This window comes from Chelonoidis abingdonii, chromosome 11, assembly GCF_003597395.2.
Source record: "Chelonoidis abingdonii isolate Lonesome George chromosome 11, CheloAbing_2.0, whole genome shotgun sequence".
Taxonomy (NCBI): domain Eukaryota; kingdom Metazoa; phylum Chordata; order Testudines; family Testudinidae; genus Chelonoidis; species Chelonoidis abingdonii.
Window position 1 is genome coordinate 38,241,266 of NC_133779.1, and position 23,196 is coordinate 38,264,461.

General features: G+C 47.9%; 1 protein-coding gene across 1 annotated transcript in view; it reads left to right on the plus strand.

Annotated features, from left to right (window-relative positions):
• The first annotated feature begins 6,854 nt into the window (after positions 1-6,854).
• ARID3A (AT-rich interaction domain 3A) overlaps positions 6,855-23,196 on the plus strand; it is an 89,140-nt gene continuing 72,798 nt past the window's right edge. The window contains exons 1-2 of the mRNA XM_032785764.2: positions 6,855-7,162; positions 19,910-20,977. Of these exons, the coding sequence (XP_032641655.1) occupies positions 20,541-20,977 (437 nt within the window). The 5' untranslated portion in view covers positions 6,855-7,162; positions 19,910-20,540. The remainder of the gene's footprint in view (positions 7,163-19,909; positions 20,978-23,196) is intronic.

Below are 23,196 nucleotides of genomic sequence, written 5' to 3' on the forward strand. Positions count from 1 at the left end.
TGGCCATTTGGCCTCTAGGTGCCTAACTCAACCGGATCCAGAAATGGAGATTGCCTTGACAGCAGCACCCAGGTTGGAGCAATGGACCCCCACTTAGCTTCTGCACCATTCTGGTCCCGTGGCTGTTTGCACTCACTTTGCTGCCTGAGACTCAGTCTGATGGAGAATGAGACCCAGGACGTCTCACTGCCCGGTGTGCTTCGCACAGGGAAAGACCTCCAGTTCCAAACCTGAAGGCACCAGGTTAAGGCGACTGGCGAGGGTAGGGAGCAAGACAAACTTCAGCATGCCTGCTCCCATGAGGAAAGCAAGCAGGGCTCCCTCCCCCTTTCTGAATCCAGCGGTTCTGTCCAGCCAGCAGGGATAAGGGTTGTGTAGCTGAGGTGATAAATTAGAGGAGGTACTTCCAAATACAAAAGATACTATGGAAAAACCCCAATGTCAAGTAAATTTCATCCCGAGATCCCATAGCACTTTACCAAGGTAAGTATCGTGAGCCCCAATTGGGGAAACCAAGGCACGGAGAAGGGGAGCCTACGCTGACGGCCGAGCTGAGAGTACAAGCCAGGTCTCTCCTGGCTGCCATACCAGTATCCTATTCATCAGACTATGCTGGGGTATTAATATTGTATTAAGAAACCCTCCTGACACCAGTAAGTAATTTCCAGACATGTTCCCTTCCAAATCATTCTCCAGGCAGGGACCGCTTCCTACTATCTCTCTACCACAGTGGGGGAGCTGATCTCAGCTGGGGCCTCTACAGTAGAACAGTTTGTTCTGTATCTGTACAGCGCCTGACACAACGGGGACACGGTGCACGACAGGGGCTGCAGGGCGCTCCAGCAATACAAATAACACAGGACAATAATGTAATATTGAAACAGCTTATTTTAAAATGCTGATCCGGCCCTTTCTCAATAACAACCTACCAAATCCAGGTCCCGCCGGCTTCCTCGGCAAGACAAGTCGAGTGATGACCCAGCCAGAGAGATCCTGATTTTTAAACGCATTGCTCTGTTCTGTCCCCCAGCTCAGCATGCCTTTTTTTGCTTTTATGTTCTTTTTCTTTTTTTTCCTCCATGCGAGTTCTGATCTAGCATCAGGAGGAACGCTGCATTTGGGGAGAGGCTCACCCCACCGCACAGAGAGATAAGATGTTTCCAGGGAGTCACATTCCACATTGCAAAGGTTTGCTCTGTCCGACATGGGATGCACCCACATTAGGAACAAAGGCATGGGGTGGGGTGGGGTGGGGTGGGGGTTAAACCACATGGGAGCTAATACGTGGAAACTACAGTACCACGGTAAAATCCCAGTGTGGACAAGGCAGTTGTAGCATTGACATGTATTAGCAGTTAAACACTAGCCCGGTGTTCATATTGAGCTGCTAACGTGTTAAAACTGCTGTTGGCTTGTCCACGCTGTGTCTTCACTGCAAAAACAGGTGGGATTTTATATCTAGCTAGTTCTCTCTCTGTAAAATCCTAGTGGAGATGAGGCACAGGCAGTTTTTACCTCGATGTAGCTAGTCAAGGTCCATCTGTCTCACCTCTGGGGTTGATTTGGACCAACTATATCAAGGTGAAAACTACGGAGCCATGTTTCTGATGGGATCGGTGCTATCTCGCTGAAAAGGCGCACCTGGTTTTGGAGTGTAGAGATGGAATAGGATTTGTGGTAGCAGACACATGGGGAAATACTGTTTTTTCCTGGTGAAGAAAAAGCCAGTAACTGCACCAGGGATCTGCCCCTGCTGGGCCTGATGGTGTCGTTTCTCAACCGCCCTGCCAATCCAGTTGCTGGGGGTAGAAGGTGAAACATTTGCCAATAGCCACTTGCATTTCTGTGGCACTTTTCATCTGAGGAGCTCAGCGTGATTTGCAGAATAGTGCTTTGTTTACCTTCTCACGCAGGCCCTTGTATAGGGTGTTATCCCCAGAAATGCTGCGCCCTGGATGTGGAAGTTAGGAGCCTAAATACCTTGGAGGATCTGGGCTAGAGAGATCAGTTGACTTGCCTAATGTCATGTGACAAAGACAAGAAAATCAGATCGTGGTGGGTATACCAAGAATTAATTTGGCTCTAGAAGTCCTGCACTCCCCCCCCCCAGCTTTAACTACTAGACCATACTCCCTCCCATATCTGAGAATTGAACCAAGGAGTCCTGACTTCGCCTTGTAGTCTTTAGCCACTACACAACGTTCTCTGCATCATTGTTATTTCTTTGTATTACCATAGCGCCTAGGAGTCCTAGTCATGGACCAAGACCCCGTTGCACTAGGCACTGCCCCAAGAAGCTTACATCTAACTATAAGACAAGAGATAACAGAGGGATACAGACAGGCAGGAGAGCACAAGGAAATGAGACAAAATTGTGATATTTTTCTGCCTTACGAAGTTAACCTTACTTGAAAATTAGGATTTTATTTTGTTTTGTGTCATCCATCCTTGCGTTGCTCATCACAGCTGTAACCCAAAGGAAAGAGTGTGTGATGTAGTGATCCAAAATCACACCAGTAATCATGCATGCTATGATAAGGGTAATCATCAAATGTGATGGTTCAGGGCATAAGCAGTTTGCCTACAGGGGTCAGGAAGGAATTTGCCCCATCCACATCCAGCATTGCACAATTGTCAAGGTCACTGCACGTATATCCCTCTCTACAACATTAGATACTGGCCACTGGCAAAGAGAATTCCAGACTTGGGGGACCAATGTTTTCTGACCAACTTCAGCTTTCAGCCCTTGGATCTAGACAAAGGCATAACAAGGTCCTTCCCCCATCTTCTGATGCAGCTGGTAACTGAGAGCAGCTTAGAGCAGTTAGCTGCATCTCAGCTCACATTGAGGATTCAGGTGACGGTTCATAGGATCATCGGGTGTGAGCAACCCACTGCATCACAGGAAATGTTCCATCTTCTCACCATGCCCTCTTGAAGATCCCAAAAGGACTACAGGGTGAACTCTGAAAGCTCGTAATAAAGTTCTGAACTAGGAAATTTCAGTGCAAATGCCGAGGGTGCTTTGTCCTCTCCCAGTTTCAGTGCATACGGAGGGCAGGTCATCCTAAACAGCATCTGTGCAGATGATTAGCTGCATCTGGATCTTCACCCACAGGATCTCATTTCTCCGCTCTAGCCTTCTGCTGCAACTTGAATCCCCTACAATGGGGACCAGAAGGTCTTTCAGTCTCTCTGTTGGGCCCTCACTGCCTCTGGTTTTGTGCATCGTGTGTCCTGCATCATCAGCGATGCAGCAGGGCCTGGCACGAAAGCTTGCAGGGGAGGCAGTGTAGTCAGAACATGGGACTGGAAGCCAGGAACCGCTGCATTCGATTCCTAGCTCTGCTTCTCCTTCCATCTGCAGCTTTGCAAGTCATTTAGGCCCAACTTTACAAAAGGGGTCCCTAGGTTGGGGTCCTCAACTTGACACCCTGGGACTGATTTTGAGGGGCGTTTTGGGTGCCCCGCACCTCTTGAAATCAGGCCCAGCATGTCTTAGGTTGGGTGCCTATAATTAGTATCCAATTTTGGAACTTTTGGCCTTACCCACTGTGTGACTCAATTTGCTCACCTGTAAAATGGGTGTGTGTGATAATACTTGACTGTACCGCAATGTATCTGTGAAGACTGATTGGGGTTTTAGTGAGCTTTGAGGCTATTAAGTGCTAATTATTAAGACATGCTGGATTCTTTTCTAGATTAGGTAATGTACTTTTCCTTACCTGTGCACTGGTCAATTTGTTTTTATTGTCAACAATGAAACAAAATGTAACGTTAAATAATTGTTCTTAATGCACCATTCTGATTGAGAAAGACCTAGCATTCTCATTGCAGCTGTAACTGAGACATGCACATACTGTACTAACGTTAATATCACAAGCCATAGCATAAAACAATAATCCCTAACTCCTCTATAGCACTCTTCCCCTGTAGATCTCAAAGCACTTGACAGGGTCAGATGTGGAAACTGAGGCACAGAGCAAGAACGTGACCTGCCCAGCAGCTAAGTGGCACAACCCAGACTGGTCTCCTGAGTCCCAGTCCAATGCTCTGAAGAAGGCAGGAGTCCTGACTCCCATTCCCTAGCGCTACTCATAAGACCATGCTGACTCATTTGTATATGCCCTGTGACAATGGAGTACGCTCAGCTTTACACACACAGTAAATGTCAAGTGAAGCATAGTATCAGGGGGTAGCTGTGTTAGTCTGTATCCACAAAAACAACAAGGAGTCTGGTGGCACCTTAAAGACTAACAGATTTATTTGGGCCTAAGCTTTCGTGGGTAAAAAACTTCACTTCTTCAGATGTGTCAGTTTGCCAGTCAAGGTAGCTGTACTCTATAACTTTGAATTTCTTGACTTTTTGTATAATTAAAATGGCAACCACCAGGTTGTGTTAGCAGAGACTTGTGTCCCTAACAAATGCATCTATTTGAACCTTTCTGGGTTGACCGTAATAGCCTTCTTGGCCTAATATTAAACCGCTGTGTTGCAATTTTATAGCAGGAAATAACTTGTGTTTATCAAAATAAACTTCAAGTCCCCTGGTATTTTCTCCTCCCTTGGTGTTCACATCTCAACTGCTAGAAGAGGGCCTCATCCTCCTAATTGAACTAACCTCGTTATCTCTGGACTGATTCTTGCCTGCATATTTATACCTGCTCTGGAAATTTCCACCACATGCGTCTGACGAAGTGGGTATTCACCCAAGAAAGCTTATGCTTCAATACATCTGTTCATCTATAAGGTGCCACAGGACTCTTTGGCGCTTTTTACAGATCCAGACTAACACAGCTACCCCTCTGATACTTCGTATTGACTTGATTGTTTGAAATAAACTAATTTCCTGCAAGAAATTAAATAGTTGCAAGGATAATATCCTCAGGGGAATCCAAACAATAATACAGAGCCTGAAGACACCGTGATCTTCTAGTGATTGAGGTTGCAGCTGGGAAATAAGTAGGATTTACTATTTATTTAGTGCCAGCAATGTGCATGGAGCTGTACAAAATGCAACCGTGCTGCTGTGAACGTTTCTTTTGAATGAATATGCTTAAACCAGTGTTGTCAACTCCCAAGAACCCTGAGAGCTGGCTGGTTAATACGCGTTGGGGTCAAGGTATCTGACCAGCGAACACGTGTTAAAACTACAGCTGCCTTGTCCACAATAGGATTTTACCATGTATCAGCCAATGTGTTAAAAACACACTTCTCTTCCTAGTGAACACAAGGCAGAAATGTTGAGTAAGCCAGTTCTTGGGGGTGGCCCACAGCAGAATCTTTGTGCCTGATTCTCACTTGTGCTGAGCCCCTACCATTCGCACTGAATTCAACTAGAGTAGTGAGTTCTCAGCACTTCTGAAAACTGGGGGTACCAGAGTCACAGATTCATGATAGTCTGTTATGTCTGAAGTTAGACACCCCAAATCAGTGAGCATGCCTGTGAGCTTTTGGCTGTAAGCTTTCCATGCCTCAGTTTCCCTCCCTGTGAAACAAAGACAGCGAGACTGATCTTTGTAAAGTGCTTTGAGATCCACAAAGGAAAAGTGCAGTGTATTGTTATTTTCTTACAAAAATTACATATTTTTATGCCCTCCCCTCTGCTCCCTGAGTGTTTTCTAGTCACAACTGCTGATCTGACTTGCTAGAGTAGTCTTTACTCCTGTTAGCCCCATAGAAACAATTCAGCTGTGCGGGAACATTTGCAGGTGCAAAGACCAAATCAAAGAGAGGCTGGAGCTCAAACAGAAATTACAGGCTTGATGCAGGAATTGTACAGGACAGCAAGAGAAACATGATGATGATTTGGTCTGACTTCCTGTCAATGTTAAGATTTATTCAGTTTTTCCTTTACTGAAACATCCTTCTGAATATCTTCAAGGATGCTGAAAACGTCACAAAAAGTAAAAAATAAAATAAAATCCAGGACATACTATTTAGAGAATGGTCAGTCCAGAGCTAGATTTAAAAAAAAAAAAAAGAGTTAGGGGCTGATTTAAGCACAGGTGGGTAATTTGAGTAGTCCCCATTGCAGTAAAGTTATTACACACGTGCTTTGAGTATTTGCAAAAACAAAAAATCAAATGGACTGTGTACCTTTAAATTCTACCTTCCGGGCTCTTTTGAGACGCTTCCTAAAGTGCAGCACCACCAACCTAAAGGCAGTTACGCCTAAAACTTTTTTAAAAAAAAAATTTAAAGGAGCCACGACTATATAGGTTTCTGCCTGTGGACAGAAAATCCAACCCCATCGGTCAGAATAAAAACAGGTATTTATTTTCTAAACAAAGGCAGAGTCAGTCAGGAGTCTAGGGGATGATTTCTGATGCTTTGGGGTATAATCTTGATGGGAAACTTCAAAATTATAAGAAGACAACTCAAAAGAAGACTCTCAGCGGCAGATCTCAAAGCACTTTGTATCTTTCCCCCCCATTTTCCAGATGGGGGAACTGAGGCACAGACCTGCACTGAGCTCTGCATGGGTTTCAATGCCTTAAAATCCTAATTCTGCAAATGTTTAGGCAAATAACTGGTATTTGTGGACACAGCTCCCCTCCGCATCAGCTTTAAAGGGGCTTGAGTGTGTGGTTGCAGGATCAAGCCCTTAATTTGAAATTTTGCAAGTATGTCGTTAAAAATAATAATAATCTACAGTTTACATCAAAATTACACCAGCCACTTGCAACAAGGATCGTGCCTGCAAAGGTAATAAATAAACCCAGGTAATGGGATGGCCATGAAGATGCAAAGAGGCTTCTGGGATTTTTAATCTCCAATAATCTGCGCCTTTTCGGGAACAGCTGGGGAAATGGGAGATGGTCCCTAGCTGGGCAGCCCACTCCTATGGCAGGTCTCTGATTCAGAGGTTAGGAATTTGCATCTGATTGCTATTTGTCACCCAATGATTTGTCTACAGCCAGCCATGAGCACGCCTTAGGCAGCAGGGGGAGGGGAAGGGGGCCAGGGCTTGCATTGCCTGCAATGAGAAATTTACCAATCAGGCCAGATAGGGGTGCATTAAAACAAACACAATTAAAAGAGAGATACCGAAAAAAGAAAAAGAAAGCCGGAGTGGCCAAGTCACTCTGCAGCGAGGCGGACTAGCTGCCGGGGGACTCGTGGGCTGTGATGAAGCTCCCTAGCAGGGAGGCTGCTCTGGGTAAGCAAAGCTCCTTCCTTCTCTCCTTTAAAGTGGGGTCAAAGCCCTGGGCCGTCCCGCTGGCTGAAATCTCAATCGCTGGGAAGAGGCGAAGGTTTGCGATGGCTTTTATTTTTGCATTATAAAAAGGGTGGGGGGGACGCGGAGTAGGGTCCCCGCTAAACAAAGTTGCAGGATGAATGGGGACGCCGGGGGGGCTTTCCTGCAGCTGAGACTGGCTGCAACTTTTATCGACTTCCCCCGTGTCGAGCCTTTATTAGCATGAACACCCGACAATCCCCCCCCACCCCTTTTTTTGCCCCCTTTAAATTGTGTAACTTCCAAAGAAATCTAGCCGGTTTGGGGGGAGGGTTGGAATTCAAAGATCAATTGTTTTAGTGTCTGGGAGGAAATCCTCTTGGCAAACAGCAGATCGGCCCCCCTTTGGGGGGGGGGAAGGGGCTTGTCCCTCCACCCTAGAAGCTCGTTTAACGCTGTTGGAAGCAATGGAGCCTTTCCCCGGGGCAGAGGGGCTCTGCGCCCGGGCAGGGTTCCGCGCAAACTCTCCGCCTGTTTCATCTGTAAAGTGCTTGTCTCTGCCTTTGCAAAAGGCTCCATTTTTTTTTTCTCGCGGCAGCAAGAGTTGGACACTGACCTTTTCCGTGCATGGCAAAGCACTTCAAACACCCTCCCCTCTCGGCTCCCCCAGCAGCTAGAAAGGCCCTGGATAGTTCCAGGCACACACAGGCTATTCCCCATTCAAATCCGGAGTTTGGCTCGGGCTGATTATTTTTTTTCCTATCCTCCCTGTGTATGAGAGGAACCCTCCTCGTTTAGCAGCTTAAAGAAAGAACCCGGTAAAACTGACCACGTCGATTGTGTGATTATTTTCCCACCCAGGTTGCTTACATGGTTGGGGATCAGGGTCTATTGATTCTGCAGGGCTGACTTGCAAATACAGATCTATATTTGGGTGGGAGAGAAGGGCCGGGAGTGGGGGGTGGATACGAATGCTGCTGCTAGAAATTCTCTAAGGAAGCCCTTGGATTTTTTTCTTTTTGGTTTACAAAACTCTCAGGATTTTTAGATCAGCCTTTTGTTTCCCTTGTTTCTTGCTATGTCTGAACTTAACCTTTGTTACTCCTGGCTTTTAAAATGTAACCCCCTTCTCTGATTGCTGGGTGTGTGTGTGTGTGTCTCTATTCTGCCTCCACGCCGTTTCCAGTTGTGTAAATTGGTGCATGGGTTTTTCAAGCTGGATGACTGAAGTCTGATTTCCACCTACCCTCCACAATATAAAACCTTGAGACAACTTGATTTGTATGAAAATGGGGGTGGTAACCCTGTCATGTAACAACTGTTTTCCCCGTCCCCTCAATCTCCATCTAGGCCGGGTGTCTGTCAAAAAAGAGAAAATCCTGAGCTTGCTAGAATCTAAATGACTTATTACTGTAAGTTAGTTATTAGAGTAGCACCTAGAGACCTATTGTGCTAGGAGTCTGTGTGTGTGTATAATGAGGACCTATCCCTGCCCTAAAGAGCTTTAATTTAAATGGACAAGACAGTATTGGAGGGGAAGCTGAGACTTGTCTGAGGTTAGGCGGTAGGTCTGTGGCAGATCTAGGAATAGGACGCAGGTTTCTGCAGTCTCTGACATCTGCAGTGTTAGCCTGCCTTGCCTGTCACTTTGCCTCACTTAAGATCCATCTTATTAAAACATTGGGGTCAATATCGTAATTCAAAAAGAAATGGGAGAATTTAGTGTTCACGAAACTGAAGAACAAGTCGTGCTGTCTGGAGCTGAGCATGGGATAAGCAAGGCTCACTTTCAACACACGTCCCGCCGCGCAACTGCAAAATCATTTGCTCCCCAGCTTTGTGATCGCGCCCCCCACCCCCACATCTCAGTGCTGTGCTGGGTCTCGACTTGTCCTCTGCAAACTCAAAACCCTTGCTGGAGGTTGCTCCTTGAGAAACAGAGGCCTGACGCAGGGAAGCGATTGTGTGTCAGGATAGCAGAGTTGTTACTGTGCTGCTCCGTGGCTAATATTAATCCGTCCTGTTAATGAGACCACAGACTTCTAATCAGGGCAGCTGGTGGGAATATTAAATGGAATTTATCGACAGGCACATTCTCTAAGATTTGTTTGCTTGTTTTGGCAGTGCCTAGCACAAGGGGGCCCTGATTCCCAATGAAGGCCCTTGGTTGTTACTGTAATGTAAATAATTTACTGACCTGGAGGCTCTAGCAATTCAAATGACCGCGGTGTTTTTCTTCTTTTCCTGTCTTCGACTGTAGCTTAGAGTTGCTGTGTGCAGTTAGAACAGCTGCTTCGAGCTGCTCCAGAGGTGGCAGCCCTAACTGATGGACGTAATGATACCTTCTGTATTTTAGTTTGTAAAGTGGCTTGGGGTCCTGGGGGACAAAAGGTGCTACTTAAAAAGTTGCTGTGATCTAGTGGAAATAGTTTATATTTAAGGTTGTACCAGCATCTTTGTTTCATAGTCCTAATTTCTGTGGTTTGGCTGTTCTTACAGCCTGTAGCAATTTTTCTTTCACCGAAAGCTGAGCAGGTGCATTTTCCCCTGAACTCAAATGATTTTAACTACAAGCTAATGTTGTAAGCAGCTTGTTTAAAATATGTTCTGACAGATATTTATTTCTCCTTGTATCTTCAACAACAACAAAACTTTAGCATTCAAAAGGATACTTTCCAACATTTTGTAATTGTGTGTGTATCTAATGAATAAATAAATAACATGCACCCTTCAGAACTTGGAATGGAAGGGAATGCAGGGTTCTAAGAGTCGCTGCTAGTCATTTGCTGTGTGATCCTAGGGAAGTCACTTCTCTCTGGGCCTCAGTTTTTGTATTTGTGAAATGGGGATAATATCCATTCAAGACGGCGGGGTTACAATTGAAGTAGGCCCTGTGGCCTGGGGCCATCTTTAATTCTGCATTTCCATTCGTTCCATGGTTTCTGGTCCATGACTGTGCCTTGAGGCACCACGGCAATACAAATGGCTTTAATTGTTCTAATTGTATTTTTTTTGGAGATCCCTGGGCTACTACACTGCCTCCTGTAGCTGATGTGGAGGTGGGCCGATTTCTTACACCATCGGGATGGTAGTATTCTGCACGGGTGCCAATGATGACAATAGACACAGGGCAAACGCCACACTCCCTTGTTTGTTGTGAGGGTGTTCATGAGGCTTGCTCCTTCTCTTAGCGCTTCAGCTCCAAGACTGTGTGTGAATCTCAGATATTTTTTTTTTTTAATTACGTTTCTAGCCCTCATGGGTTGCACTGACAAGATTAAATACATGAACTGTAAAGGCTTAAAAAAAAAACAACAACAACATAAGGGTTGGAGCCTTCTGATTTAAGTGTAAATCCCATGATTTGTTGCAGGGCCTGACTCTCAAGTTTTTGGACATGTCAGGCGGGCGACATCAGTACAGGCAAGACCAAAAGCCACTTTCTAACACTCATCAGTGTGGGTTATCGATGGAGTTCTCTGTTCTCTCCTGCAGCTTGCTCAACCATGCCATAGCAACAAACAAATTCTGGGAGGGAGGAAATGGCTTCTCTTGCTTTAATGTGTGGGAAGACCGAAAGGGGAGGGCAGTGGACACAGTGGGCAAAAACAGACCTTTTAAAAACAAAAATGCAAAGCAACCTGTCTGTGCTAAAGGAGGATCTGCAGCATCTCTTTAAAACCAGACAGCCAGCCCATTTTCCCATGGCCCGATGCAGGGTGTCTTGCTCCACAAGAGGGAAATCAAGGCAGATTCTTCCCTGCCCTTTCTGGCTTTTCTGATTTCCACCCCCCCCCCCCACCAGACTTAATTTTTAAACCATGCAGTATACTTGCAAGAACACCCCCAGCATTGTTGATCTTCGGCTTGTTCCTTAAATGGATTCGAGGTAAACTGAAACCAGTTGTCCACTCCAGGTCATTACACTGCTGTGTCTGTGCATGTGCTATGTGGCTAGGCAGCGTGACATAACAGAGCTGTCCATCGACTTGCAAAACCCGAACTGCCTGCTATGGCTTATTTTTAGCTGAATTCAACTGACACCTTTTTTTTTTTTTTTTTTTTTCTTTTGAGCACCTGCTCTCATGGGAAGTCAGTGGGGTTAGCAGCTGAAGTGCCCCCATGTTGCTTCTAGCACATCAGACTTCTGAGACTATTTTTAAAATGAGTCCAGCAATGCCCGTGATCCAGGCCCCAGTGTGTCACGTGCTGTACAGACACATCATAAGAGATGTTCCTTTAGACTGTAAGCGCTTCAGAGACTGACAGCTAAGGTGTGGGAGGGGAAGCGGCTTACCCAAAGTCACACAGCAGGTCAGCAGGTAATCTCTTGAATCCCTATCCACTAGACAACACTACCTTGATTAGGGTGTGGTTTTAAGTGGCTTCCACAGATATCACCAGGTCCTTGCCTCTGACTGACTCTCCTTTAATTCAAGGCCACTTCTCCTTTACCTTCTGATGTGGCTTTCAAGATCCATTAAATGGATCTGTTCTGGCTGGGAGTTCAGGAGGGAACCTCTTACTTAAAAATAATTATTTTGACACTACATCCTTCTCCATTAAGAAAATGATCCATGGAGGTCAAACGGCAGGCAGCCCAGGGCAACACCCGCTTCACCTGCTGCCCCTCAGCCACGGATGAAAAGTGTGTGTGTGTGACTTGTCTAGAGACCTGCACCTCTACCCATTGCATAGGTGGGGGCCTCTTTGGAAAGCAGTTTTTCACTGGGTACACTTGTTCAATCCACAAGATCAAATTTTCACACTGGCTTCCGAAGCCCCCTGCCCGCTTTCATAAGCATGGTTAGAAATTCATTTTGCACAGGGTACAATTTTGTGGAAATATAATAGAAACCTGTATAAGAGATCACTTGATGTAGGCACCCCAAAATACTTCCCCACCCCCAGAGAATACAGTACACCTCTCCTTTAGCTTTATTAGAAGGGAATGGATTTCCCCCCTACCCTCAGTCCCTCACTGAGCAACTTCTTACTATAAGATCCTTTGTATTGCCAGAAGGTGTTGAGTTAATTTAAGCCCATCGTACAAAAGTGACTTCTAGTTGCTCTGGTTTTTGATCAGTGTATTGATCAAAGTTGGCAAGTCATAGCAAAACGAGAGCCAGCCACCAGAGAAGTGTGACTTACAAGCTCATGGTTACTGTAATGACTCGTGTTCCAGTTGTGATCTGTCTCTCTATGAATGGAGCTCACCACCTTTTTCTTGTAAACGAGGAGGGCGGAGGAATGAGCAGAGACTTCTCAGCCCTGTTTGTGCCTTTCCCGCCCGTTGCTCACGCTGCCCTCCCTCCCCCATTGGTAACTGCTGTTGTTGCTTATGTTGCAGTGGTGCCTAGAGGCCTGGTCTGAGATCGGGGCCCCATTGGGCCAAGTGCTGCGCAAACAGATAAGACAGTTCCCCACTCTAAGCGCTTATGATAACATGCAGAAACAGTAACAGATGAAATGACTTGCCCAAGGTGACCCAGCAGGTCAGTGTCACAGATGGGAGTAAGAATTCTGCTTTCCTCATTCCTGTTTCCATTGCCCTGTCCTCCAGACCATGGTGGGATCCCTCGTATGGGCCAGTGCTGCTGGTGTTCGAGCCATTCTATCTCGTACACCTGCTGCGGTCAGGGTTTGAGAGTGTCCCTTACTGCACAGGATGAGTATGAAATCTAACGTTTTTCCAGTGATGGCATGAGGCATAAGCAGACCAAGCAATTTTTGAGGGTCCTGATTTAGTGTTCCTCCCAAAATACCATGTGTCTTATTTAATGTGGACTTTTTAACAAGTGTGTGTGTGTGGAAATATAAATATATACCTGGTTTGTGGAAATAATGCAATTAGTGTTTTTAAGGGTTGGGAAAAGGGGCTGAAAATATTCCTGGTTAGGGCCTCCAGTGGGCTAGCACCACATCTGCTTGTTTCTGTGCCACAACAGCTGTGAGGTTATGGGACCCGGTTATATAAAGCAGTCCCCACCTCATGCCTCTGAAATGCTTTCTCCTCTTGCAGCATAGAAGGGAGAAAGCAACATCCAGGTTGTGTTCCATTGATGCTGCAGCATCTGGCTTTAGCAGGGCAATGTGGGGACAAGGTTAAGACTGTTCAGGCCTACGTGCAGTCCGAGACAGAACCACATTTGCAGCCGTCAGCGGATAAGTGCTGGGTGAGCCGGTCACTCCTTGCTGGACTTGTATTTTTGAGCTCTCCCCAGAACTGGGTTTTGAAACCAGGGGTCTCTCCTGGCTTTCTGATTTGGTGTGCGTGGGAATCTTCCTATTCTGAGAACTGTGCATGTCAGACCATACAGGAGCAACCCTTTCCCCACCTCCGCTGTATAATTAAGAACACAGGAGCTGACATATGGGGCTGGACCAGCGGTCCAGCTAGTCCAATATTCTGACAGCACTGGTGCTTCATAGGAAGGTGCAAGAAATCTGGGTACATAGACACAATTAAGGTCCTAGCCACAGTCCTGCTGGGACCTTGTTTTATGGCAGGCAGAAAAGCCTGGCTTATATAGGTAAGAGAATCCTTGTGTTTAGTGGCAGCATGGGCTAGTGGATAGAGCACTGTCCTGAGACTCAGGAGACCTGGGTTCCATTCCCAGCCCTGTTGTGTCATCTTGGACAAGTCACTTCACCTGTCAGTGACTCTATTTTCCCTCCCACCTTCTCTGTCCGTTGTCTCTTACTAAGGAACTTACAGTGTAAACACCTGCCCTATGTGTCTATACCGCACTGAGCACAATGGGGCCCTGAGCTGAGTCTAAGCCTCCAGGTGCTACTGGGATACCAATAGTGTTTGAACCGGAGTCCTGTCCGCCCTGTGAACAAGGACAATCTGGGATCATGAACTGCGGCATTCTCAGTGCTGCTCCCTAGTCCTAGCATCTTGTTCGCTCTTGGGTGCCCTGGGTCTGGATCAGAGTTTCTAGGAAGCATCTTAAAAGCCAGTTGATCTTGCTGTTTGTTTTGCAGCAGGGAGGGGTTGTGGGGATTCTGGGGATGGGGGCTGATCTTTCCCCAGATTAGCATAGATTTGTGCCTCCCTCCAGCCTCTGCTTAGAGGAGAAGCTACAGACCAGACCTTTGCATCAGGGCTCGCTGGAAGGATGTCACTGGTCTCCAGGTGAGTCCTTTGGCTGTACAGACAAGACAGTAAGAGTGTCCACTCCAGCTTTGTGCCACAACACAGCCTGCCCGTGCTGCGGCGTTCTCCAGCATCTGCGCTAGCCAGGCTGACCGCATGGGGTGCCCTTTGGTGTGAGCCTTCTCAAGATGCCAAGGTCCTTGCTGAATGCTGGAGAAGGCAGTAGCTGCTTTCAGGGAAGGCCCTTTCTCTTTCACCCTGTGTCAGCTCCAGCTGCTACTTGTTACTGCTCAGTAAGGGACTGTTTAGAACAGCTTAAAGGCACCAGTTGTGGTGTGTGTGTCAGCCAGGAGGAGAGATCCTCCCTTTTCAAAAGTGGAATCCACCATATCCTAGTCTTTTGCGTGTTACAGTAGCATGTGAGAGCCCCAGCCATTGTGCTGGGGACTGTACAAACGGAAGAGGGGTGGACGCTGGAGGCTTAACTTCCAACTCTGGTAGGGCTTACTGGGGCAGCGATGCTGAAATGCGCCATGCAGGCAAGACCTCAGAACGTGTTGTATTTATTTGCGGTAACACCTAGGGGCCTCAGTCACGGACCAGGGCCGCAGTGCGCTAGGCGCTGTACAGACGCAGAAGAAAGACTGTCTGCCCCGAAGAGCAAGTATAAGAAGAGACAACAGGTGGGTACACTCTGTATTAAAGACCAACATGAGACGGACCTGGTCTAAACACCAGTTTTTGTACTGGTGTAACTTTTGGCTCAGGGTGCAATTTCTGGTTTAAAAAAAATTAGCGCAACCCTTAACGTGGACACAGTTGCAGTGGTAGAAGGCCCCTTTGCTCCCCCACCAGTGCAGCAACACTGGTATAAACCTCTCTATAGCAGCCTAGCTACATCAGCACTGTAATGATAGGGGTTTAGTTAAGACCATGCAACTTCCTTGTGTAGAGCAGGGCAGTGCTGGATGCCACACAGATTCCTCACACCTCCCCTGGAGGGTTTACATCTTGGTGGAGGAGGAAAAGCCAGCCATTGTGTCCTTTCACAGCTAACTACCGGCCTTTTATAAACCTGCTTTTGTCTCCTCTCCCTTCTGCTGCCTACGACATCATTAAACAACTAATGTCTTCAACATGGGGTGGGGGCTCAGGATGCCTTCCCTGCTAAAATGCTTGTTCAGCTTTTTCTTGGCTCTAGTTTCTTCCTCAGCTGTAACCTCTTGGAGAACTGGTTTGAGATCAGTCGTTCTCCGTGGAAGGTGGGACAAGAAGTAATGGGCTTAATTGGTAGCAAGGGAGATTTAGGTTCGATGTTAGGAAATCTTTCTGACTCTATGATAGTTCAGCTCTGGAACAGGTTTCCAAGGGAGATTGTGAAATTATTTTTTTAAGAACAGGTTGGACAAACACCCATCAGGTGTAGCCTAGGGTTTACTTGGTTCTGTCTCAGCGCAGGGGGCTGGACTTGATAACTTCTTCAGGACCCCTTCAGTCCAACATGTCTCTGAATTGTTTATAACCAATGGCCTGGGACCCTATCACCTGTGAGCTGCCAGAGTCCCAAAAAATCTGATTGCCTTGTCTTCAGCAACAAATGAACTCCTTACTCCTGGCCATGATAGCTAAGAACAGAGCTTAGGCTTTATTCACTTATTTTGTCATTATTAATCTACATGGGCTAGCATAATCCTTCGGATACAACATTCAATCCGTATGCTGGTAAATTCACACCTGCGCACAAATATTCTCAATCCCATTCATAACCCTCTTCTCGCCTCTCTCCACCTAATTCCATTTTATTTAACATGTCGAGACTCAAGAGGGTCTTAGACCTCCAGCCATTAACACCGAGACCAGTTCAGAGTTAAACACGCAAGTTGTACTGCTTCAGCGGATAGGTAAATTGGTACAATGCCCAACACCAACAGCATGGATGCAGTTATATCTGGAGGAAGGTGCTTTACGGTGCAGGGTGGGGAAGGTGCAGGGTGCTTATTTGCTACACAGATATATAGTCGCCTGTGTACGGACATAACTAGATCTCTGCCAGGGTATTCTACTGCTTTCTGTATGCCAGCTTCTGAACAGATTATAATTCAAGTGGTGCAAAAATTGCATCAACAAGCCCCTAGTGTATAACCCACAGCCTGCATTTTGCAAACATAAACAGTCACTCTGGCTTAAACACACACATGTGAGATGATCTAGAAACGTTTCCCTCCTTCTCTTTGTAAAATCATGCAAGTCCGACCCAGCTGCTGTAGCTGTCCGTGCCTCTGGAAATCATGCATCCTGCTCCACCTACTGATTTCCCTGTAATGCATTCTCTTCAGAAGGGACTAGATTTCTGCACCTGCTCCAACTGGTTCAGAATAAACTGACCCCAATGTCTTTGAAGTGCTCAGAGCCGTCCATGAAATGGGTCACTGTCCTGCTTAGGTCTGAATTTGTCTGCAGATTCTCCCAGCAGAGCTCTGTCGTCTGATGCACTCATGTTGGCAGTGCTGCTCCTCTGTCTCCGGTGTGGATGGGCAGGGCTAGAAATGTGAAAGGGGCACCAGTTTAGCTTTTTAAATCTGTTTTTTAAATTGTGTTTTGTTTTTTTTTGTTAAACTGATGCAAACCAGTGTGTGGATGAGACCGGTTTTAAAATCGGTTCTATCAGTTCAGCGCTCTCTTGTGGCTGAGCTAAACCCGTCTTAAAGCAGTGTACGCACGCACACACGTATACCCGGCGCTGGTTTCAAACCAGTTTAATCACCCTTTCAGTTAAACTGGACCAGGCTTAAGGTCCAATTACCCTGTGACTTCTACCACCTCGAGGAACTCTGTTACAGCCTGGTGGTTCCCCGGCACAGTTAAAGTTTAAAGCGGAGTTAAATTACTCCCAATCCTTATTACGGGTTGGAAAACTCAATCCCCTGAACGATTGCAGGGAAACCAGTCCAGAAGGGATGGAAGTGAGATTGTTTGTCTAAGAACTAGAACAATATTGGTGGAGACCTAAAATAAAAAATTAGGATGTGTAGTGTTTTTGTTTTGTTTTGTTTTTTGGGTGCCACATTTTTCCCCCCCATCTCTGCCCAACTCCAGGAACGCTGCTTAAAATGCGGCTTGATCCCGTCAGGGCCTCAAGCCCCCCGGTGTATTTTTAACTGCGTTTGGAGCTACCGTGTTGCAGCTGGGTCGACCTCAAAATGGTGGCACTTAGGGTGTGGATTGGCCCTCTAAGCAGTGAAGCCCAAGGGACAAATTAGCTCGGCAGCTGGCTTCTGTTGTACTCGATCTTAGATCTGACAGTGCAGCCCATGGGGGGCTAATGACTTTACCAGACCAGAATCCAGCCCTGTTAGTCCTCTCTGGAGCTTTGGTTATGTTTCTCTCAGTGCCAGCAACAATGGGAGTGCCATGTTAACAAGTCTCTGGTGTCCTCTAGACCTGTCCTGAACCGGGTTAGACACAGGTGGCTACTCTAGCACTCCAGTCTTTGCTTCCTGGTTGCCAGGGGAGCTGAACTGCTGGGAGCATGGCCTAGTGGCAGGGCACTGGACTGGGAGTCAGGAGACGTGCCTTCTGTTCCCAGCTCTGCGCTACGTGATGTGTGGGCATGTCACTTCCCTATTCTGTGCGTCTTTTCCTTCCCACCCTTTGTCTCTTTTGCCTGGGCTCTTTGGGGCAGGGACTCTTTCGCTATGTGTCTGTGCAGCCCCCAGGTCAAGGGGGCCCTGATCACGGCTGGATATTACTGTAATAAAAGCCCAATGTTGGGAAATCTTACAGTCTAGTGTAAGCAGATTTTTTTTTTTTTTTTTTAATAGTACTGGGAAAACCTGAGGGGTGGAGGGGAAGTGAGCTCTTGTTTTCACAGCTGATGAACTCAGCGAGGAACTTCTCTTTTAAGAAAAGGGCAGACAGACTTTTGACTTTTCAAGCGTGTTTTTTTTTTTTTTTCCTTAAGTGCGTAACTGTGTGGGCAAACGATATGTAGCCCTTGTGCACCTGGCAATTTGTCAAAGTGGCGTCCTGGGCCACCCAAGGCTGGGAACCCCTGCGTCGCAGCATACTGACACCCCGTGAGTGGGAGTATTGGGCTGTGGGGCAGGGACCCTGCTTCAGGACCTGTTGACAGTGGAGCTCAAACCAAGTCTAAGGAACTGTGTGTAAATTCCGTTCCAGGTAAACGAATTCCATCTGCCAGCAGGACGGGGGTATGGACGCGTAGAGCCCTGGGCGGATACGAAATCTGTATCTGCAAACATGGTTTGTGGATATAAGGCGGATAGCCACAGATTTGCAGGACATGTTCTAGCCTAGATCTTCCCTCCCTCCCCCCGTCTGAGCCCCATCCATGCTGGCCGCCTCACATTGTTATGAACTTGTTTTTGCTAGTCCAGTCTTTAAACAGGTGTCCTAGCTGCTTATGAGAGGTAAATGGCTTCCCCACACCCATGCTGTTTTTTTAACTGCCACTGAACAAGCCATAGTCAACCCCAGACGCGGACTGCAGTGCGGGCTGGCTGATATTCAGTGTGTGAGGGTCTGAGACACTTGGCGAAGGTGGATCAGCATTGCTGTCCGATACGCTTGACGTTACAGGGAAACAGGCACAAAAGTACCATGCAGCAAACTAGTGGCTGAGGTGGGGCCAGCACCTAGGTTACCTGGGTCCCCGTCCAGGGCCTGACTTGTGCACCCCAGGAAGGAATCGGTCCAGCTCCTGGTGTGGATTCTTGGGCTCATCCATGCTATAACCACTGTGCCAGGAGGCTGAGATGCACAGTTGTCCGCCAGCTCCAAGCCGCTGTGTGGTACAGACTGAACCTAACTATGTCCTTCCCCTCTGCCGCCTCGGACTAGGGTGACCAGATGGCCTGATTTTTTTTTTTTTTTTTTTTTTTTTTTTTTTTAATAGGGGTTTTGTCTTATATAGGCGACGATTTCACCCCCACCCCGTCCTGACTTTTCACACTTGCTATCTGGTCACCTGACCTTGGACTGAGCAGGTTGGGGCGCACGGTTAGGTCCTGAGGACGCAGTAGGGGAGGAGAGGGAGAAGTAGGCCTATCGCACGCAGCGGGGAGCCTTCCTCCATGCAATTGGCACTAGCCAGTTTCCTCGACTCTGTCTCCAAGGTCAGGGCGGTCTCAGCTCTGCGTCCTTGCTGGGTGGGAGGAGGAGGGTCTGCGTATGGCTCTCCCAGCAATGGCTGGGCCTCGGAGGAGCAGCGGGGGCCTGGGGTGAAGGATCACCAAGTAGGTGTTGGGTGTGAGGGGAGGGAGCCCATTATCTGTGGGTCAGTGACACCAGGGCTGCCAGGAGGTGGTGGGAGGCGGGTGTCTAATGACCAGACCGCCCTGCTCCGAGCTCTCAGATTGCAAAGCAACAGGCTTGTAGATCAAGCTGAAGGACTGTCCCTCCCCACCCCCAACTTCATTGCCCCACTTCTTCCTGTCTGCTGTGGTCGTCTTCCCCTATGCTCCTCCCTCCTGTCTAGGCAGGGCCTAGGTTAATTCTGAATTAATGAGGCTCCTGGTTAACTCTTTCCTCCCTGCGGTCACCCACAAGAAGGTAACCCCAACCCAGTCTGCACTAACCTTGCTTTCTCTCTCTCATCACCCCTCCAGGTTTGCGCAGACACCTGGATGAAGCAGAATTGGCCAAGGACTAGCAGGACCCAGCCCTACCACTGCAGCAGAGCCAGAAGAAGGAAGGAAGCTGCAGTCCAGCCTGGGGAGTGCCCTTCAAGCTAAGGGGCGTGCGATGTCCAGGACTGGGCTGGCTGCCTGCTGAGCCAGAGGGGCATTGGCCCTGAGGTGTTTTGTTTGTAGAGACTAACGGCCCTGGAGCAGAGGCTTGCAACCAGCTGATTGCTCAGAGGGTCCCATCCCTGGTCCCCAGGGAAACATTCTGGTGTCGGCCCCTCAATGCAAAGCAGCCCCTAGTGTAACGCCTTGGGGCCTGCATCCCCCAGTGCAGCGTGTCTGTGCATTTCCCCCGAGGCATTGCACCGTACTCCCTCGGGCATTGTAAACCCCTTCCTCCCAGGGTACCAGACACCTCAGATACCTCCCAGTCCAGGGCTTTCTGCCCTCTTAGGAACTTGGCAGCCAGCTCCCCTGGGGCACTGCACCCATAGGGCTTTGTCCTCCAGGTACCCCTCCCCTCCAGGACATTGCATCCTCAACTCCAGGGCATTGCACCCCAGGTGCATTGCCCGCCAACTCCGCCAGGGAGCTGCCCCCAGCTGGCAGAGCCATGAAGCTGCAGGCAGTGATGGAGAACCTGCAGCGGCAGCAGCGAGCACGGCTGCAGCAGGAGCTGGAGGCGCGGCAGCAGGAGCAGCAGCGCTCCACACCTCCCCCGCCAGCATTGCCCCCTCCGCTGCCCTCCGGACAGAATGTTGCCCTCCCTTCTGGGGCCTCGCAGTTGGCCCGTGGCCGCAGCCAGGACCCTGCCCCACCTGAGGAAGGGGTGGAGCTTGAGAGCGCCCGCATCCAGCGTGCCCAGATGGCTGCCCTGGCTGCTATGCGGGCAGCAGCAGCTGGACTCAGCCAGTCTCCCAGCCCGGGAATGTCGGATGAGAGCCAGGCCTCAGAAGAGGAAGAAGAGGATGAGCAGGGGGAGGAGGAGGAGGAGGAGGAGGAGGATGGCAGGTACCAGCAGGAGATGGGCTCGGAGGAAGAGGAGGAGCTGTGAGTATGGATGTATAAATTTGCATAAATTAACACCTTCTGTGGCATAGGCCTTGCATACTGACTTGAATTAATGCAGCGGCGTATAAATTAATGCAGCTTCTCCACCATGGGTTGTGAGCAGGGGTTGAACTGGGGACCTTCACTGCTGAAAATACAAGCCTTTTCTCCTTGGACTACAAGAGTACATCCTTTAATGTTTAACAGTAGTGGGCTTTTATCTTCTGGCCCAGCCACTGAATGGGGATACTATAACACTTGGCCGGTATGTTATATCCTAATTAGGTAAAGTAGCTTGGTTTTATTCAAATTAACACAGGAGCATTCTTAGATTGCACAGAGACGCCTCTTGATTTAAGAAAAGCGCCATAAACTGAAACAGATTTTGCATGTTTGAAAACCATCATGCTTATTTAACAGAATTTTAGCATACAAGTCTCATGTTCTCTAAAATCGTGTGGTGCGCTGACAGATTTGCACCGATGTCTCCCTTCTGCTGTATAAATACGGGTGCCACACTTTTCAAGCAGATGCCGGATGGTTTAGCCTCCACCACCGGTCTGATTTTTGGCGGCATGATGCCATTTGGTAATGGGCCAGAGCATTGCCAAAACCCCCTCTGAGGCTGTGTTCTATTTGAAGTCATTGTGGGGGTTGAGAGAGGTCTCTGCCCGCGTACAGTCAAAATGTTGCAGTGCCATAGCTTTTTGCTGAGCCTCCAATAGCACTTTAACTCTGTGCAAGGGGCAGGATCGACCTTTGGTGGCTGGTGGGAAGAACCTGTTTGGGGACAGCCCTGGGAACTGCTTTTTGGGAGAGAATCCCATGGACTCAGCCTGGGGGAGGCGAGAGGAGGTGGGATACTTTTCTGTCTACATCTCTGTACCATGCCTATTGTGTGTTCCAGCATGCTCCGGAACGACCACATGCCATACTCAGGTGTAGCTTTCCATTACAGTTGTAGGAATTGCAGCCAGTACATAGTCCTTAAAGCAGCCCTGTCTAGTCTTAAATTACCCAGGCAACAGGTTGTTCTGTTGGCTCTGGCCGGTGCCAGGCCGCCTGTCCCCTGCAACCCCATATAGGACAGGGCACTTTGGACAGCCGCGGGAACTGTCTGTCAACAGCTGTCTGCTTTTGGAAGTGCCGTCTCAGTATATTTCACTGGGATAGCAGTAGGGCCCTTTTTCAGTTGAGTTAAAGGGTTGCTGTCCAATTTAAATCTATATTTCTGATGCTAGGTCATTTAAATAATTTTAAAGAGTCATTAGTTTGAGTCACTTCTGCTGGTTGTGGTGGCTTTTTTTTAAGCTTGAGCCATGAAAATAGGCAGAATCCAAGCCCAATGTGTGTGTTCTCTCTCTTTCTCTACCTAACTTGTGGAGTTGGGAGTAGAGAGGGATCACTGTACTGTAATAAACTGGTTAAGTGTGTGTCCACCGTTGCCCTCCACAGGATGGAATCGGAACTTTTCAGATGTGTGTCACATGCCCTATAGCACAAACAGTTTATGGAGATTCTCATTTTAGCTCAAGTATGTGGGGGGCTGAGAATTTTTGGAGGAGAGGGATCGAAGTTTGGTCTCTGCTGTCACTGAAGTTAAAGTGGCATAAAGTATGGTAACGATGATGCATCTGATACAATTATACTGTTGGCTGACTAGGGGGAATGGGACTGGAAACCTGAAGTGTAAATCTGCCTTCTTTTTTAAAAGTCGAACTGGTGACACACTTTCCTCTGTGTGAGCCTGTCTGCTTAAGGCAAGTTCACACCCATAGCAGGACTAGCCACCTTTCAAGTTAAACGGATGCACTGGATTTGATTCCCCCTTTTGTCTTTTTCCGCTCTATTTGCAAGTGGCAGGAGCCAAGCGGCAGTGCTGGGGGCTCTCCAGGGGCCTGGCTCAGTGCATGGACCCACCTTTCCCTTTAATATCTGTCTAACCTGAAAGGAAAAAATACATCGTTGCACCCTGGCAGAGTGTTCACCTGGAGCAAACATTTGGCAGAGCGGAATCTCGATCTCACCAGGTGAAGATGTGGGGCCCATCCACACTTCCTTGGGGAAGGTGACAGGGCTGCATGTTCCCAAAAATTCAGACTCTGGTGGAGTGAAGAGCAACAGTCTCTAATTCCTCTTTGTCCAACAGATACCCATTGTGCATGATGAGAAATCAGCCATAGGGCACCTGTAACCTACCAGTTCAGGGTGTGTCCTCT